Source organism: Phoenix dactylifera, chromosome 11 (genome assembly GCF_051530095.1).
Source record: "Phoenix dactylifera cultivar Ajwa chromosome 11, Ajwa_hap1_PhDact_Kaust_v1.1, whole genome shotgun sequence".
In the NCBI taxonomy this organism is placed as follows: Eukaryota; Viridiplantae; Streptophyta; class Magnoliopsida; order Arecales; family Arecaceae; genus Phoenix; species Phoenix dactylifera.
The window spans coordinates 6778681-6798793 of NC_143200.1; the positions used below are offsets into that span (position 1 = coordinate 6778681).

Sequence of the window (20113 nt, forward strand, 5' to 3'; positions counted from 1 at the left end):
TTTTTTTTTTTTAAAAGTACCTTCAAGTTTTTAAATAGAATAAGATAAGATCTTTTTTCTTTAGTAAAGATATAAAAAAATATTTTATATATTTTTTTCGAAAAAGTTGATGCTCAATCAAACGTAAATTATTTTGTAATGTGCCACTTTTTCATAGTCAATCAAACATGCAAAAATCATTTTTTCAAGCATCAATTTTTTATGAAAAATATTAAATTCTCCTCGCAAACTAAAATAGAAAATTTGACTAGTCAGGCTGTGGCAACTCTACTATATTTTTGAAAAAATAAAGGGCTGTTTGCTCTAGTTGGAAGGTTAAATATATAAGTTTGTTTGATGGAGGAGCATATTTATGAGATGAGATAAATAGATAATATGGATTGATAGGCCAACTCCAGAAATAATTCCAATATATACTACAATCTATCAGCATGACGTAGAGGGAATCACTCATGCCTCCTAGTATCTACTTATAGATGAAATAGATCCATTACCAGCGCTAATTATTTTTAAGTTCAATAACATTAAACTACAAATTTTGGGTACTTCATCAATTTGCAGATGCAATGTTGAAGGTTACAAAGGCCTTACAAGCCAAGTAAAGAGATGGATCAAATTTGGTCAAATCCGGCAACATTGAAAGACTAATTCTACTACAATGGAAACACACTTGTACAATCCCACGATTCGTCAAACAAAGTGACCAACTTGGCTACGTGCTAGTGCTTAACATATATATATATATATATATATATATATATATATATATATATATATATATATATATATATATATATATATATATATATGTGCGCGCGCGCGCGCGCGTGTGCAGCGCTCCCCAATTCCTATTACCCCAAATCCAAATGGACCAAATCACTCTCTCCATTTCAACCCGCACCTAACGCAGAAATGGAACGAAAAATTAGGTGTTTTTCCATCGAGCGTTGGACCGTTCAAAAAAAATTACCGGTCCTTTGATGTTCCCTTTCATTTCCTTCCGAAGTTCCAATTCCACTCCCTATTGTTCCCCTTTCTCTCTCTCTCGTCGCGAATCTAAGGTGAGAGTGTAGTTTGGATTCTTGGTTCTGCTGTGTGGCCTTCTCTCAGCGCTTATGGGTTCGAGGTGAGCTTCTTTTATTTCAGCTCTTTGCTCGAAAAGACGCGTTTTTTTTTTTTTTGGATTCGGGTTGTTAAAAATCTTGGATAGAAGCGAAAGCTGGTAGTTGAATTTCTTTGATTTTGGGGGGTACTGGGTTTGATTGTCATGAATTTTAAACTGGAATTAGTGGGATTTTATCTTCGATACTCGTGACCTTCCAACTAATTCTAACCTAAAATTCATGATTAGAATGGATTCAACTCCCAAACACATACCTGAGCTTGAAATCATACACAGACCCGCTTAACATAGGGACAAACTCAAAAAATTAGCTTAAGGATACTAGAAACATGGCATTTCACAAAGATATTTCAGTGCCTACTCCCTTATCCTAGCTTTAAGAACTACAAAAGCCTACTTCCAACATTATCTTGGTGGGTCAAACTCATTGCTAGAATGACCAATTATCAATCTATTTATGAAAGTTGCAAAGAAAGAAATTAATACACTTCTAAGATTTTTACATGCATCTGACCTGCAGATATGTATTTAAAACTGGTTCTTCGAGGCGGATGTGAGAGTCTAGGTAGAAAAAAACTCTTAACAAAGAAAAAGAACTATTTTCTCGTCCGCAGGGTTTAGCATGGGTAGCTTTTGCTCTAATGTGAGATGGAGATTTTTTAAAATATGACAAGAGGGGATACTATTTATGCCAAATCCCTGATTTTCAATAGATTCCATGTCAAAGAAGAAAAGCAAGGATCATCGTGTGGATTGTGAGGGCATCATACTCCAATCATCCAAGTTGAAGCCCTAAAGCTGAAGAGATACCTAAGGAGATGATGAATGAATCATATGCCTCATAACTATTGTGCTGTAACCGTGTGTATCACATGAGCAAATATCTTTGATTATGTGACACAAATACTAGATCCTTTGACATTCTTTATGGAGAACTCATCATTTGTGATAGGGCAAGTGCTAAAATAGGTTGTTTAAAATATTTTATTGAGGGATAGTTATGGAGACGGATTATAATATAAGCAAGATATTTTCTTTCAGGATGAACACAATGCATGATTTATGGAGACAAAGTATGATCAAAATGAATGAGAACAATCCCATCAAGCCTTTTGATTTGGGCAAATATATATTGTGCAGGGGTAGATCAGGGTCTTTCTTATACTTGTTCCATTGAAGTGGATTATTTATTACTAACGTTTTTAAATTAGTTTAGGGTTTACAGAATGTATTTGTAATGTTGAACTTCAGGACAGATTGTTCTGTTGATAGGGGATTAATGTAATATGCAAGTCCTATTGGAAATAGGATTTAATTAAAATTTTGAAATTTGAATTTCGTAGCATCTGCTTTTCCAGGGCATATCCTGGGTCATGCATGTCCATTTGAGGCATTTGAGTACTTATTCAAAGCTGACTTCAGGTCCTACAAGTTCAATTTTATGATTTTGCTTGCTTTGGTCACTACAAATTTAGCTTGAAGATTTTGTACAGGATTGAACAATTGCTTGAGTTCATTTAGGAGATGGTTTTGGCGATTTTTAGGTTGGATTAAATATCCCAGGTGCATTAAATCTAAATTTTTCTTTGTCTTTTCTACCAAGTCAGTGAGCCAAAAGATGGTTAAACATCCTGCAACAAAATATTTATAGAATAATTACTAGAATAAAGTATGATGTTAGAAGAAGACCTGAAGTCACTACCGTGGTTAAAAGTAACTTCAGTGGGTAGCTAATGAAACAGGTGTTTACACAAATTCTGTTTGTTAGAATGAGAAGAACTGCATTACAGAGTTGTAAACTGCTCTTTAATCACTTTAGTTGTTTATACAAAGATAAAGGATGGCACTGTATCTTGCTAGAGGAAGATCTATAGTTACCAGAGCAGTTTTTATTAACCTCAGGCTAACTGATAATATAGAGGTTTTCTGAAACTGAAAATAAACTGTGCTCATTTGAATAAATGAATTGCATATTCAGTATATCAAAACTTATTTGTCTTTATGTTTTTCTTTTTTGTTAATTTGTTCTTTGTCAGTGTTTCTAGTACTAACAACTAATGGTCCTAGTTAAAGCACATGAAATTGCAGGTGGATATCCATATTATATTATGTTTTTACTGTGTGCAAGAGAATCATGATTAAAACAGAGTTTATGCATGTGGAGCTTTTTGAGTTATAACAAGAAATTTGTATCAGTGGCTGCTAATCAATTATACACTATGTAACATACACTCTTCAAAAAAAAATTTATGCCATATTGAACTGTTAATTTATATGTGAAAATGTTCAGAGTTTTTCAAACTTAGTATCCGTTGAAAAATCTGAATCATCAAAAAGAATGTTAAATAGGTTCAAGATGATTATTGTAATAAGAAATGTAGATATGAAGTGTGTCTACGGAGCATTGTCAATGGTGCTCCATCCTTTGGTCCTCAAGATGATTGAATCATCTCGTCAACATGGTTTACAACTTGCTAGCCCAAACTTTATAACAAATCTTCATGTAGCCTGGTAAGGTTAAAAGAGTGGCAGAAAGTACATAGAAAAACCCCATAGATGTTGGACCTATCAAAGTCTCCTATTAGGATTCAATTATAGTAGATTTATCCTAGCTTAATGAATCTTGGTGGAGTTTCTCCTTCCTTTTACTCAAAAAAATTTAGTAGATTTATCTCTATAAAGAATTAGGTGCTAACCTAGCTGACGTAAATTTCCTGTGTAAGAAAATATTGACTTCCTCTTATAATTTGAGGCCATCAAGATTCTCTAGATTTATCATCAGGGCAATATGGATGCCGATTGGCTAGCGAATTTATCTAAAATTCAACTGTGGAAGCTCCAGTTAATTGAGGTGGAAAACAGGGTTCCAATAGCAGCTTTATTCTGTTATAATGGATCCCCACCAGATCATTATTGACATGCCAAACTAAGGTCAAAAACAATGTTTGTCTACTTATGAGTTGTTTCCTCATATATCAATATAGCATCTCTCTCTCTCTCTCACCATGAAAGGTCTCCCCATGATAAGTAAGGTGCCAGCTCCTGTTGGCCCCATGAGGGCAGCAGTTGGCTTATTTATTTATTTATTTATCGACAACTCAACATGTCGCCTTTTTGTCAATGTAGGAGATCCCAGTACCCATAAGAGGCATTTTTTGCCTCTACATATTGGAGCATGTTAAATGAAGATGTCGGAAAGAACACTGCATAAATAGTTAACAAATGTAGCAATTCACCAACCAAAGTGTGGCCTTTTCCTTCTGGCCCACTTTTGCTTTGGATCAAGTTACTTTCACAGTCTTGTGTTTTCATTCTCCTGGTATGTTATGAAGGACCAGCACCACCTTTGATTTTTTTTTTTTTTTTTTTTTGGTCTAATGTGCTGGAACATGTTAAGCAAGAGAACAGAAGATATGTATCATATTCACTGGGATGGACAAAAACAACCAAGGTTTTTGGCCTTATATAGTAATATAGATTTGTTGGTTAGTATCCTGTAGTCTGGCTGATTATCTTTTTATAACTTTATCCAATATAATCATAATCTGTCTGGGCTTTATTAGCTCCATTATGATATTAATTCCTTCGCATGGTTTCATTTAACTTATAATTATGAATGTATTATTTTTATTCCTAAAATTGATGTATCTTGTATGCATAACAAGCTTAAAATTCTCCAAAATAAATATTCCCATAATATCTATACTAGTTTTTCCCCTACTGTTTATAAAAATTGTTTTTCTTTTATTTTGATTCCTTTTTTTTCATGAACTGAAAATTGCCAAATTCAACCCATTTCTGAAGCTTGTCCTTTTCTCTTCAAGAGTTCTTTCTTTAGGCGCTCCTCAGGATTTTCCTGATGCAGTCCTTGAAAAACTCGTCCTGGACACTACAAGTAACCCAGTTCTAAATGGTGAAAGAAGTGGTTTGATGAGTCGTGAACAGAATGGGGCATTGGGTCAACTTGCAAGTCCTGTAGGTGGTGGAAGAAGAGATATTGTTATCAGGCACGCATATTCCTCATGATCTTAACAATTTGTTTTCCAGATGATGCTATTGATAATATGGTTGTATTGTTTCTAATTTTCTCCTTCTCATCACACGTATCTGAATGTTATTGATATTCTTAATTAACTGACAAATCTTAAATTGTGAGAGTTGTGTTCTGATTGAGAAGAAGCAGTAGCTTTCTTGTTAGGTTTTGATTGTATTCCAACATAATCAACTGACAGATTCCCTATTTACCTTTTGAGCTTGATTTCTAAGAGTTCTCTAATGTGAAACATACAGAAGTATCATGTATGATCTTTATAATACTTTATTTTATTTTTATTATAATGTTGAAAGTCATCTTGGATCAACCTTTTCTTAGTTGATAAATTGATTTTTTGCCATAATGCATCTTGTTAATTAATCATGGGACTTTGCGTCGGTAATGCTTCTCTAGTTTTTGTGAGATTGGCTCCTTTTCAAGTAGCAAGCACCTTGAAGGAGTTTTAATTTTTGTTAAGAGAAGTTTTGATTCCACTAGCATTGAATATAAGGATGGATTTGAGATTGTTTGTGCACACCTGTAATCTTTACCCAAAAAAAGTACTCGTGTAATGATAGCAATGAAGATATATTGGAGTTGCAATAAAATTTCAAAGTTTGTCTCACTTTTTAACTCATGGTGAAGGTTCAGCTAGGGCTTCTAGCAGATGGGGTTGGATTAAAGCTTGTCATGACTGAAGCCTGATCCATATTAAAAAATTTAAATGTAATTTTGATGCACTTGCATATGGGTTGGTTCGGGTTTATGATTTATTATTGATCCATTGGTCTTTTAGGGTTGAACCAGGTCAAATATAATCAGGACACAAAGCATAAGAAACAAGTATAGATTCATGTCAGAGATATGTTATGTGAGAAGACAGCAGTTAACAACACATACAGATTAAGTTATCATTAGGTTATCATTGACAACAAATACAGATATGTTGGCATTGCCAGCAATCCATTCAGCATAATTTTAGTTTACCAACCACATTAAGTTATCATTAACAACCCATACAGATGATTAACAATATAAACATTATTGCTAATGCCCAAGAGCATTTGTTTGTTAAATTTGAGGAGGTCTGGGTGGAAGGGGAAACATATATTGATAGTTTTCTTTGATTGGTTTGGGTTTGGAATGGGTCTCGTATTTCTATCCAGTCCATAGTTGAAACAGGTCAAATTTTTGATTCAAGCTTTCAATGACTTTAGTTCGGACTGGTCCTGGTTATCATCATGTCTACATCAAATTAGAAACTGATGGGTCTGATCCTCTGGCAGCCCTTGGTACAGCTTTCTCAGATGCTAGGCGATTATTCCCAGGCTCCTATGAATGGCTATGACTCCATCTAATTATCCTTTTCTGCTTATTAATTAATATTTATTATTTCCATTTTATGTAATTCTTTTAAATTCTCTTCATGGATCCCTCTTAAAACCTATTATAATCCCTAGACGATTAGATTACTTATTTTAAACCCATCTTCAACTTTAAAGTTGCTAAAATTTCAGTTTTTCTACATTCATTTTTAGTCAAAACTCAAGTTGCCTAGAATGTGCCGGCTGACCTAAATCTCGTTCTTATGTTTTTAGCCCTGGAACACTGGATATAATTCTTCCCCATCCACATCAATATCAAAATCCTAATTCCTAAATCCTTCACGTCTTAAGCCCTTCAATGCTGTTCAAGTGATCCAGTTACATCAGCTTGAACCACAATGCTAATTTGACCTTCTAAACCTTTTTTTTAAAGCAAATCATTGAAGCTTCACTTTTTTTGCCCATAATCTGCCTTTCTGCGTCAATTCTATTCTTTCTTTTCGTTTGTTTACTTGGTCCTTTGTTATAGAGAGCAACTCTTTGTAGATGATATCCCTATCTTGTTTACTAATTGGTTTATTCTTGCTCCAATTGATTGCTGAATAAACCAAAGCAGAATAGGATATGTCTACCATTTATATGTTGATATTGATTGCAGTTGTGGAAGGCAAAAAGGTTTCATAAAAGGAACATGCTGTTCTTTCTCTTTTTCTCTTTTATTCTTCAACTCTGCAGTTGCAGAATAAACTTATTTTAGTCTTAGGTGCTGTTTAATACATAAAAGTTTCTTTTTCTGTTATTCTTCATCAGACTAGATTGGGGTCCTAAAATTGCTGCAGTCACCTCTGATTTCTGCATCCTCACATATACAAAGCATAGCATTTGTGTAGTTTCTTTAGCTAGCAAATGAAATGTTAAAGCATGGATGCATCGTAACATTCTTGCCTTATCTGGCTTGTAATTCATGAATAATTTAGTTTCTTATATATGCCCTATTTCTGTTATGCATTGTCTTTTCAACTATTTATTCTCTCTGTTTAATCTTCTCCGTATATTTGTATAACAGCAATACTAAACTACCATGTTATGTCTTTTCCAAAATTTAAACTTTCATTTATAGATCATTTTCTGGTGCAAAATCCTTTCGGGAAGAAGACATTGACTTGGAAGATGGTAAAGTGACAAAAGACAAAGAGAAAATTTCACGCTGTTACAGGCCTGTAAAGATCCACAATCAGGCCCTTCTATCTGGTCTTGCATATTGCATATCATCATGCAGCATGATACTGGTTAATAAGTTTGTTTTATCAGGCTATGATTTTAATGCTGGAATATCAATGATGCTTTACCAGGTGAAGCAGCTATATCTCATCTATTTACGACTATAATGACAAATTTTTTTTGTTGTTTTATATTTCAATAGCTTGACCATTAAGAAACAGTGTAGAATGACTAAGAGGCTGATGCCTATTATCCTGTGGTTGCAGAATCTTGTTTCAGTAATTATCGTCTCTTCTCTGAGACTATTTGGAGTAATAACAACAGAACCTCTTACATGGAAATTAATTAAGGTCTGGTTGCCGGTCAATGTTATATTTGTTGGGATGCTCAGTACAAGCATTTTTAGGTATGTAGCCATTTCTGTCATGGTTTCTTTACACTTGTTTCTTCTAAACTAATTGTAAGTATACTTGCTGAAGTCAACTATCAGTTCAAGGGTTTGTTTGTAATCAGCTAGAGGGATTTAAACATTTAATATGACCCTTTTTGTTGTAAATTAAACATGATCTGTATGCATCTTCAGGCGAAGGTTTAAAACTAGCTATTAGCTAGGATTACTGACAGTCAACTTCCATGCTTTTGTAGATGGTTAGTACTTGCATTCACTTAAGTATAATATTATACTGAATTGTGCTGTAAAGCCTTCTGAATACTTTTGCCCATCCCCCCCTCCCTTCCTTTCCAAGTTATTTAATGCCTTCTCCACTGTCAATTGAAGAATTTGATTTGTCAGTTTGATCATTTCACAGTGTTATGAACTGCTTCATTACATGGCATCAGGCTATTGGTAAAACATTGCCTTAGTGGTATCATTATCTAAGGATTTCGTAAATTATACTCTAGGTTGAAGTGTTGGTCCATGTCATGTCTTTCTAGGTTAAGATGAATTCACTGTCATACATGGAATGTATAGTTTACTAATTAACATCTTTGATGTGGTTCAATGTGAGAGGAATGTAATAAATTATAAGATGAGGGTGAGCCTTAGTGCAATGTTTTGGTTGTACCATTGTGATTTGGAGGTCATGGGTTTGAAACACAGAAACAACCCCTTCTACATGGGGGTAAGGTTGCGTACATCTACCCTCCTCAAATCCTGCAAAGGCGGGAGCCTCATGCACTAGGCTGCCCCTGTATGATAGGTCCTTGGCCATACCATGATAACAGATTTGTTGAAGTTGTTCTGTACTGGTTGCATTACAGATTCTTGCTGTGATTTTCGGCATCAATAACTAAGATTTTTGTTTTTTCTTCGATCAAGGACTCTCAGTGCATTTCATTTTTCGAGGGCATTACTTTTCTGGTAATATCATGTAGTTATTGATTATGTTTTTTGAGAGTAATTGTATTTCTGTCGGACTGTAATAAAACTGAATAGATTAGTATTTTTGGTTCCTTAGGTTCTTAATAAGTTCCAATATTCACTTCAAGGTCGGAGGAACCGGTGCCAGACCCGATACCGGTTCTCCGGTGGGACAGCTCGGTACGGTCATGCGCCGTGCCGTGCCATGCCGAGCCTGTACTGACACGGCTGAACAGACGGGGGAGAGGAAGAATGAGAGAGGAAGAGAGAGAGAGAGAGAGGGAGGGACGCGGGCGGAGCCCGGCGTCGGGGAAAAAGGGGCGCCTAAGTGGCCGACCCCTGTTTCGGGAAAAAGGGGTGCCTAAGTGGCCGACCCCTGTTTCGGGAAAAACAGGGGTCAGCCACTTAGGCGCCCCTTCTTCCCCGGCGTTGGCCCCCTCGCAGGCTCCATCGGCGTCCTTTCCCTCTCCCTCTCCCTCTCCCTCCCTCCCCCGTTCGCTCTCTCTTTCCTTCTTCTTTTACGACTCTGGGAATGCGTCCCGTTTTCTGAGCCGGAAGCCGGGTTTGTACCGGTGAGCCACCGGTACGGTTTGAAACGGGCGGAACTGGCTGGTTTGGGTCGGTTCCGCCGACATTGATTCACTTAAGTGCTATCTTCATTCTTTCAGCTGTGCCCTCGGTTAATGTACTTCTTTAACTTCATATAATTCCTTATTCAATTATTTAATTTCTCCATGTATGGTAAAAGGCTGTTTTCCAGATCTGCTTCATAAATCTTAAAGGTTGCTGTTTATTGGTAGATTTATCATCGATCATTATCTACATTAAATATATCTTGCATCTATTACGGAATTTTTCATTCACATGTTACATTGTGCATACAGTGTGGATTTAGCATAGCAGTGTAAAACTGTATATGTTTGATGATTCATACATTATATTTATATTGTGGCAAGCAAAACCATGATGCTGTGGTGATGGCTTCTGAGTTCTTTTAGTATTTTATGTAAATTAGTAGGCATTATTTTGTGGAGTATTGGTCTTAGTTGCAGTCCAGCAAAGAGAGAAAGATTTATGATGTATTCAAAGCTCAGGCAAACAGAATCTATTGGACTTATCTTATTCGAAGTTTAAAGTGATTAATTGATCGATATTAGAAATTCTTTTTATGAATTGTTAGTTATCTGCAGCAATTTGTCATTTTTTAAATTGTTAATAAACATAGGTAATTATTTAGGAACAGCTATATCTATGTGAGTCATGATCAACTTAAGAAATTTAATTTGTTGGACAGTCTACAATAGAGTAATTATCTGTCAGAATTTTTTTTAAAAAGCAACCATGATTTATATCAGGGATTGTTTCTGTATTGAAGTTTATTATAACATCTTTCTTTGGTGTAATCTTAAATAGTAGTATAGCTCTTATTGGGTTGCCTACTAATCCCATTTGTTGTTCCTTTTCTTGCTTTTAATGTACTACAAGCAAATTTCAGCTACCAGCTAAATTTTACTTTGATGGTTTTAAAGCTGGATATGTGTCTGTCTGGTTCAGTAATATCCTGGCAGAATGTTCCATTTGTCCGTTAGCAACTTGAAATGTTACACTGCTTTTTTTTGGGGGGGGGGGGGGGTGGAGGGGCGCCTTATGCCTGCTGTACTGTGCTTTGGCAGCAAAAAGGCATCATCACCAGTGATCCTAATAAATGTTCCAATTACCTTCTCACCCATAAATCTCAAATTTCTTTTTAAAACCAATCTCGTTTATAATCATCCACAATCTCATGAGCACAACTTTGTTCATGATGTTAATGGCACTTACAGCTTCAGATGGTCCAATAACATAGGTATAGAATACAAACTATAAACTTTAGAATATTTGAAAAAGCAACTTCATATTTCATGGGGCTTCTTGATGTTTGAAGTGTGTTAGTCATGCCAGAAATTGACCCCGGAAGGGAACAACCATGCATTTATGCAGGTCTGTGACATCAATCTGGGAGGTATTCTCTTCTGTTTCTCTTCCAAAATTCTCGTTAGATTTTGTCATTCTAATTTTACTCTGTTAATAAATGCAATCATCTTCTTGTTTCTAGGAAAATGTTTTATGACCTATCTCTCTTTGGGGAGAGTAAAATTAAATAAGTATCAGTTAAATCATGATGCAAGTCCACCTTTTGGTTGGTTGTGATTCGTCGTAAATAAGTCTACCATGTGCATCACATGTAATGAAATCACAACCATCCATGGAATCATGTGATGCAGTTCACGGCAAGGTTCGCCGTCCCGACCTAGATTGCCCTATACAAGGTGTACATACTGTAGCAATAAGGTACCAAGATTTGGTATGGTGTAGAGGCTGCACTGGCTTGTACTAGACGAAACCAATTGATTCTGCCCATGATCTGCTGAACCGGTTGAAACTGACCGGTTCAGTCTGTACCGTATCGGTGTCGGCTAGCACCGGTACGGTACAGCCACAGAATTTGGTTCCGACCCCTTTGGAGTCGGAAACGAATGACTCCTTGCCCGTACCGGTGCGAACCGGTGCGGTTCGCACCGGTACAAGCCCGGCATCGGCACCGGGGAAGAAAAAGAGGAAGAAGAGGAAAGAATAGGAAGAAAGAAGAGGAAGAAGAAGAGGAAGAAGAAGAGAGAGGAGAAGAAGAAGAAAAGAAGAAGCCTACCTCCTCCCTCGGGCCGACGAGGATCACCCGTTCTCCGGTGCGGTTCTGGCTCCTGCTTTGCTCGCGAGGGGAGGGAAAGGAGAGGAGGAGAAGGGTTGGAAAGAAGAAGAGGAGAAGAGAAAAAAAAAGAAAAGAAAAAAAAGGAGAGAGGCACGGGAATAGCGCCCACGTGGTGGGGCATGGGCGCGAGTGGGGAAACGGTTTCCCCACTCGCGCTAGCGCGTGTCCACGCGCAGGGAATTGCGTGCGATTCCCCGCGCGGGGCTTTAAATGCCACGGAGTTGCATTTAGTGCCACTCTGTGGCATAACGCGACGCGCGTGTTTTTTTTCCTTTTCGAACCGGTTCGATACCAGTCTCCACCGGTATGTTGGTTCGGTCAGTTCCGCGTACCTTGATTCTGCCTATTTCGTGCTGTACCAACCTGTACTGCTTGATTTCAGGTGGTACCATGGCTAGGCATGGAAAAAAGGTCCTGACTTTGCATTGGTTCGGGAGTTGTATCATACCATATTGATAATGTACTAGTATGGTACCCGATATTGGTATAAAAACCTTGGTTCACAGATAAAAAGATGATGCTAGATCATGCAATCACAATCCTTCATCAGATGCATCTTCTGTTACATGGGATGGATGCTGTCATTTTTTCTGTTCCTTCTATAAAAAAAGAATTTATCAGTCTTTATCAGTTCTTGACATCTTTTGAAGAAATATCCTCTTTTTTCTTGGTTTTATTAAACTGAAGGGTCTACGTGCGTAACTAAAAACTTGTCCTTTTATTTATATGTGCTCCATCAGTTTATGTTAATTTATTTTAGGGACCTCAGTGTTGATATAGTTTTTATTGCATTTTTTAAAGTCAATTTGTACTAGAGATCTGGACGCCATTGCTATGGTTTTAGAGCTATATTTAGTAAGCATATGCATTAGAGTGCTGAAGTTCATCATGTACATGGAAGGCAACTTCATTTTCAGTTCCTTGCATCAAGCATTATGTTGCTAAATCAATGTCCTTGTTACTTGCAGTTTAAAGTACATCAATGTTGCCATGGTAACAGTTTTGAAGAATGTCACCAATGTTATTACTGCTCTTGGCGAAACATATCTTTTCCAAAAGCATCACGGCAACACAGTCTGGGCTGCTCTGTTCCTTATGGTATGTCCAAAATGCAATATTAGAACTCTGGTCACTTCTCTCAAAATTACTGTATGTCACTTCAAAATAGAAAGGGGTAAAATAAGAAATGCATATTATTATTTATAATAGTTGCTGAGTGCGAACAGTTCTGGCAGAAAAACATGCTTAATATAAGGTACCTGTGGTTTCAAAGTTTCGGCACATCCATTTTTTTATCATAGGCATTGCTGATGAAGATATGTTTTGGAAAATAAAAAGTCTCATGCTGATCTTTAAATCTGCCATGTATATCCCTTTTGGTCGCTTAGGTCCTTTCTTTAAATGAATTTGCATGCAGGAAATAGCCATAATCACCTGGCCTCTTCCTATGTGAAAATGCTTTATGAACATTCTTCTTCACTGATAATTCCTGTTAAGGGCTACTTTTAGTTTTACCGCAAATTTGCAGATTCTTTCTAAGTCTTTCCTTCCTCTTCTCTGACGCTGTTGTTGCTGCTATCTTTGTCTACAAAATAATGATTATAAATCTAATGAATATTTAAACATTTTAACTAGCTGAATCTGCTGTGTTGTTTTTGTAGCGTTCAAAAAATTAATTGAACTAAATATTCTATTTACTATCTCAAATAAGAAATAAGGTGTTAAGGATCATACCACTTCAGCAAATTTCTTTAAGGGATCGTTTGGTTGGGATATGTCAGATTGCAGGGTAATCTGACGATTCCTAGAAATCATTTATCTAGAAAAATGATTGCGAGGGGAAATAAATTTTATCACGTTTGGTTAGTAGAAAAATTACTCTAAAATGGCATCGGAAAAAGATTACTGGTTAGAGGTAATCTTATATGGAAATATTGCCACATTTTTAATAATGCCCTTGAATAAATAATTCAAGTCATAATATTTTTCTCAGTCTATTTGTTGGCCATTTATGGCCCACTTACATAAATGCTGCTAATATTGGCTATTTCGAATATTGAAATATATTTGCTTGAGTTAATAAATATTTTTAAATTAATTATACATATATTAGAAAATATATTTCTTATTATAAATAAATTTTAGTATATTTTGATATATAAATAAATAAATTAATTATTAATAACTACCATTTTAGATTTATTGATAATTAATAAATATTTGTTAATTATTTATTAATAATTAATTTTTATTAATAAATTTACTAATATATTAAATATATTATTTATAAATATTATTAACCAATATAAATAAATTTATAATATATTAAATATATTAGTATAATACTAATATAATATAATAATATAATTAATATTAGTTATATAATATAATTAATATAATATTAATATAATATAAGTGTGGATATTTTTGTCAAGAAATGATATTTCAAATTACCTTCACTCGGTAATTCAGTATAGGAAAACAAATACCACCCCTCTGGTAGTATTTATTCTACCTTCTCTCTTAGAAAAATGGTCATAAAACCCATCATTTATTTTACCACCTCTGGCATCCACTTCGTACTGGGATTTGTTTTCCCATGCCAGATTACTCGCAAACAAACAGGCCCTAAAACAAAATTCATGCATGTTGCATAAGTGTGGTAAAGAATTGAAAAAAAAAATTTCTTATTTCATCACTTGATGATGAAATAGATATTTCTATGCTTTATTTTCCTTAATAATATGAAATGATATTTCTCATGTTAGTTTCTTTATCTATTAAGATAGGATACTGATCTTTAACTAATTCTGACAAAACAAGAACTAAATTGAATTTTCTAATTAGATATTTTCTTTCCTTATGCAGATAATCTCGGCAATTTCAGGAGGAATCACAGATCTCTCATTTCATGCAGTTGGCTATACATGGCAGATTGTTAATTGTTTTCTGACAGCATCATATTCGGTAATATTTATATTTGGCATATTTTTCATTGCTCTTCAAAACATGTCTTTTACTGTTGTTATAAACAATAATAGTATTAAAATTGCATGCATGTGTTGATTAATTTCTTCATGATTCTAGAGAAAAACTTAATTAGCTATATTTTTAATGCTTTAACACATGCAATCTCCAATTAGTCACTTCTTTCTTTTTTTGGTGTCATTATGATTTGTTTATTAAATTTGCAGGATTTTAGATAAGCCAGACTTTAGAAGAATATTCAGTTTAACTTTCTTTCAGCTAAAAAAATGGATATATTTTGTCCCAAAACAAATAAAATATATTTTAGATCTTTGATTGGAATTCCAGTACCAAGCTTCTAAGCGTGGCATTGATAACAGCTCATATATATGAACTTTATATTATCATCATCCTTGTACATCTTTTTATATTAATATGTATTTAAACAACTTGCATGTAGTCTGTTTGCCTCAACATACCCATCACAGGATACTGTATGGAAAATGCCCTTCTTCTAGCTAGGTATACTTAGAAGTTATCATCTTATCAGTATCAAATTTATTGTGTGCTTATGCTGTTTGTTTGAATTACTTTTTCCAACTGTAATCTTGAATATGCATATTTCCAGTTTTGCTGGAATCAACTGCTTGCTAGCCAAGTGTTAGGAAATGATTCCTAGGTTGTGGGGTGATGCTATTTTCTGTAATCTGTGATAAGTAGTGAGATGGCAGTGTGTTACTAATAGATAATAAATGATATAACTTTTTTTTTTTTTTGATGTTTCTGCACTCCTTTTGGCTGACACATGCTGTTTGCTAATCCTCAGCTAACATTACGGTGGGTCATGGATACAGCAAAGCAAGTGACAAAATCTGGAAATTTGAATGAGTTTTCAATGGTTTTGCTCAATAACACTCTTTCATTGCCTTTGGGGATTCTGCTCGTATTTGCATTTGATGAAGTGGATTACCTTTCTAAAACGTGAGTAAATCATTCAAAATTGCATATTAGTGTCTTTTTACATCATCCTCGCAGAAATTATTTATATATGCTGCTTTCATGTCATGTCTTTGAACATAAGCTGATACAAATCAAAACTGAAAGCAGAATACAAGTTTTATAAGGTGGCAGATAGTTTTGGTACAAGGCTTGCTAGTTATGTTGGTACGTGGTAGTGGCAAAGCCAAGATTTTGCCCAAAGGTCAAGAGAAGCGTTTGTGGGGATGCATTTGATAGAGCCAGCTGAATAAAACTGGTTGGTAAATTAAAATATATATATTTCATGTAGTAGCATTACTTAAATTAATGACACAATGCTTTTTTTTTATCTTCATATTTGTAGATGGTATGCATATCAGGAATATGCATTGAACCCAAGGTTTGAGATGCTGGATGTACTGGCTCCATATCTGCATATATGTACCTGAGGAAAAGCGGCTGCAGTGTATCTATGCAGGTACCACATAGCACGTATGTGGTATGCAGGTGCATCTGCAGATATTTATGCGGTTGGCTATCTAAAATTATATAATAATCAGTAAAATTCATAAAAATAGATGAAAAATAAGTGAAAATTGAAACAAAAAATAAAAATCAGTAAAAAATAAATTTAAGTATACCCTTTTACACTTATTTGAGAGTCTCTGATATAATACAACATGTTAATTGGAAAATAACAATATTTCTCTAGGAACTATTGTCAAATTCTATATATGGTCTCTCTCCCCTCTCTCTCTCACGTATACACATACTTATATCATCTCCACCCTGCTTTTTTACCAGTGGATATTTACTAGTTGATGATTTCAATTGTATGAAGATTTCAATTGTATGAAATGTATCTGTCAAGATCGGATAGAAATATAAGCAGCAAAAGTAAGGATCAAAAGGATTGGATCACCATGATTCATGATGTCATTGTCATGCTGTTTATGTTGCGAACAAGCTGATGATACATTTAATTCATATGAGTGTTTGAACAACAGATGATATTTTCTTTATTATCTTATTGGGCTTATGTATCTGTGAAGTGAATTGGCAGGCCGCTTTTGAGGATGCCTATGTTCTGGTTGGTGATGACTTCAAGTGGGTTTTTGGGACTTGCAATCAGCTTCACTTCAATGTGGTTTCTCCACCAGACAGGTGCAACTACATACAGGTACACTGGAACACTTTAACATTTGAACTTTTCATTCTTCCTTTCTGAGTTCGAAACTGCAACCTCTCCCCAGTGCATGCACTGAGGAGAGAGGTGTCAACCAATGAGTCATGTTGTTAGTAGATTGACATTTGAACTCAAAAACAACGCTCATACAGTCCTTAATTTGTGTGATCCTCATCATTTCAAAACACAAGGTCTGTACCCAAAATATGTAGGTACTGTTCCAATCTTCTGTAGGCCAACAGACTGTCCTTTATTTTAATCTTTATTCTCAGAAAGTTTGAGTATAGTGTCCCATGTACCATCTCTCGCATTTGTGTCCTTCCTATTTCAGTGGGTTCATAGAAGCCACTGAATCATATGAACTTGTGTCGCGAAGGGCAGTACCAGGCTTGATCCATCATAAAGATCTAGAAAGCTGAAGCCCTACGTTCAAAATGTTTAACTTCTTTCCTTATTTTTTTCTCACCATGATTGGATCTGATTAGAAACAGACAGGATCTTATAGGTTTAGAAACCTATGCCCAAGAGAAGGAATATTTGATTGTAGCATTTCATGGACCAGGCTCAAATATTTGAGGCCTTAGGTGCATAAAAACTTACATGGTGCCAATTCCGTCAAATAAGTTTGGAGCAAACAATGACTGCTTCACAAACCTCCTCAAGTTGCATGATGTTGATCGCAAACACTTGTGTCATCCCTTAAGGAAAGAGAATTTGTCTGATGGCTGTGATCCTATCAGTCATCATTCTTTAGAGAAGATTTGATAAATATATTCCCAATATTAGTTGTTGCAATACTCTTCCTAGTCATTTATCAGAGAGTAAATTGAATAGGTGTATTTAATTGGTTTAAAGTGTATTTTTAGAAAAAAACTTCGAGGCAAAATCTAGTGTGCAAACATCCAACCATGCTGGGAGTTTGCATCGTATATAGTAGAGATAGGATGAGTTATTGTTTGTGTGGTTCAAGCTGAAGCAACTCTTATGCTTAGTGGACATTTTGATAAATTTATTTACCAAAGGCTATCAAATTAATTGTCAATTGAGGAATAATATTTTGGAAGATGACCGAACATAATAGATTTTTAGAAGTTTCAATTATTTTTTTAAGAAAATGATTTGGTTTAGTTGGTTGGATGCTTGGGATTGCTCAAAGTTCTTCTAGGTTGTATGGCAGTCTCTTTTAGGCCCCAGTACCAGGTGGTATATATTATCATAAAGGTTGGCAACTTAGTGTTTGAGCAGAAGTCAAACATTTACCAGTTAACAATATTTTAGTATGGCCTCTCTTTGAAACAGAGAACATCTTAACTGTGAATTACCATGCACATAGTGTTTAGATTTGTAGGTTTGATAAAAGGATGCAAGTCTAATGTTACAAACTTGGCTGTCTTGGGCACGAAAAATAACATATACCGCTTACATAATTGAAAGATAACTATACTTCATGTTACATTACTTGAGTGCACTATAGGATTATTATAGTCTTACTTTGCACCAACTTTCCTGTAGAAATTGATATATTATCTTTTGGTTGGCACTTAAAACTTGTACGAGTACTTAAAACTAGTATGCCATACCGGTCCGCACCAGTGCTTATTGGGCATTGCCGACACTACCAAGATGCTTCAATACGAGGTCTTGCAAATCTTTCTTGAACATTAACTTAACGATCTTTTCGATTATTGAGCCAGTTAAACAGTTTTCCACAATTTGTATGTGGAATCTCTTTGCTGATGTATTCGTTTCTTTAATTTTTTTTATTTTTTTTTGCAGCCTTGTAGGATCGCTAAATAAGATACCTCTCTCTATTGCTGGAATCCTCCTTTTTAAAGTACCAACTACCCTGGAGAATTTCTTAAGCATCCTGTTTGGTAGGTTTTCTCATTTGACAAAGGCATTTGTGTGACTTCGTTTTTACCATGCCACCACCTTACGGCATATGCAAACAAAATTCTACTCCACAGGTCTATTAGCAGGTGTATTTTTCGCCAAAGCAAAGATGAGGGAGAGATCTCAATCCTGAGGTAGAGAGGGACCGATCTTTGAAAATCATTTTTTCGAGCTGGAAAAGCACTATATTGGCAGGTACTGTGATTCTCTAGCTGACACAAGGTTTCATCAACACATGATCTGATCAATATCCTTGGTTTACTGGAAACTATCATCCAAATGAAGTCCAAGAACATTGTAGCAGAAAGAGGCTCTTCCTTCGGGTGCTCTCAAATTTTGCATGGTCGAATTGACGGGCACTGGAATACATCTTTGGTCGACCATACTTCTGCATTTGTACTTCTGCGAATCGATTTCCAATTCATGAAGTTTAATTTTTGGAATTTACTGTTTTATTGTCTAGAAACTGAGGTACTTCACTAAAATGATATATTTGCGAGCGTTGGTGGCTTGAAGCAGTGAATTTTTAATTATAAGTGAATTGCGAAGACCTAATGGTTTTGGGATTTTTAATTTTCTCCTGAGCTTTAATGTGCAATCGGGTCATGGAACTTTTAAATTTGTTCAATTTGGACCTTGGCTATAAATTCTTTTCGGCTATCATGATGGAATTGTCATGTGATATCACATGAGGTATGGTTCTCTTCTACCATATAAGCTGGTCATGGGTCAGAATTGAACGAGTTTAAAAGTTCAATAACTTGATTGCAGTAAATTAAAATTTAGGAGGAAATTGAAAACCCCCCAACTAGTTCAGGGTTTTTTGCATGATTACTCCTATAAAATATTTTGGTTGGATGTCAAATGACAGAAACACAGTGAAAAAAAACAGAAAATTAACCAACTAGTGGGCTATAGCCTTATTTAGAGATTTCATAGTGAATTTGTTCAAAATTAATCAATGGATTGTTTGGTAAACAAATGTGTTTCATCTAGAACATGAAGATGCTTGTGAGTTTTCTAATTATATCAAAACTATATCTTAAAATAAAATGGGGTAGTCTACTATGGCCCACTTATTATTCTCAAAAAGGAAAAAAAAAATTCACCTTCAATAAAAATGTTGTGGGAGGCTGCTCACTGTTGGTCAGTGATCAGTGGTTTTAAAACTTCTAAAATAGTAAAAATGATCTTGTTAATATAAGTTATCTTTCTTGTGCATTTACTAGTGCCGATAAAAAGGGTAAATAAAATGTGAAGAAACTTGAAGGCTATAAA

At 35.2% G+C, this 20113-nt stretch overlaps 1 protein-coding gene across 5 annotated transcripts; it reads left to right on the plus strand.

Moving 5' to 3' along the window:
* The first annotated feature begins 815 nt into the window (after positions 1–815).
* On the plus strand, positions 816–19396 carry LOC103723787 (GDP-mannose transporter GONST1-like). 5 transcript variants are annotated; one of them, XR_003383012.4, is made up of 11 exons: positions 834–1126; positions 4948–5130; positions 7602–7833; positions 7969–8108; positions 12780–12909; positions 14680–14778; positions 15605–15759; positions 16820–16936; positions 18719–18816; positions 18910–19030; positions 19121–19396. XR_003383012.4 is itself a non-coding variant. In XM_008814820.6 (10 exons), the coding sequence occupies exons 1-10, from the start codon at positions 1116–1118 to the stop codon at positions 18966–18968; spliced, it is 1224 nt and encodes a 407-aa protein (XP_008813042.2). In that variant the 5' UTR covers positions 816–1115; the 3' UTR covers positions 18969–19396. The 5 variants fall into 5 exon arrangements, 3 of the variants coding, with proteins under 3 accessions (XP_008813042.2, XP_088562813.2, XP_008813043.2); XM_008814820.6 differs by having other exon boundaries at positions 816–1126; positions 18910–19396; XR_015971096.2 differs by lacking the exon at positions 4948–5130.
* Positions 19397–20113: the final 717 nt, after the last annotated feature.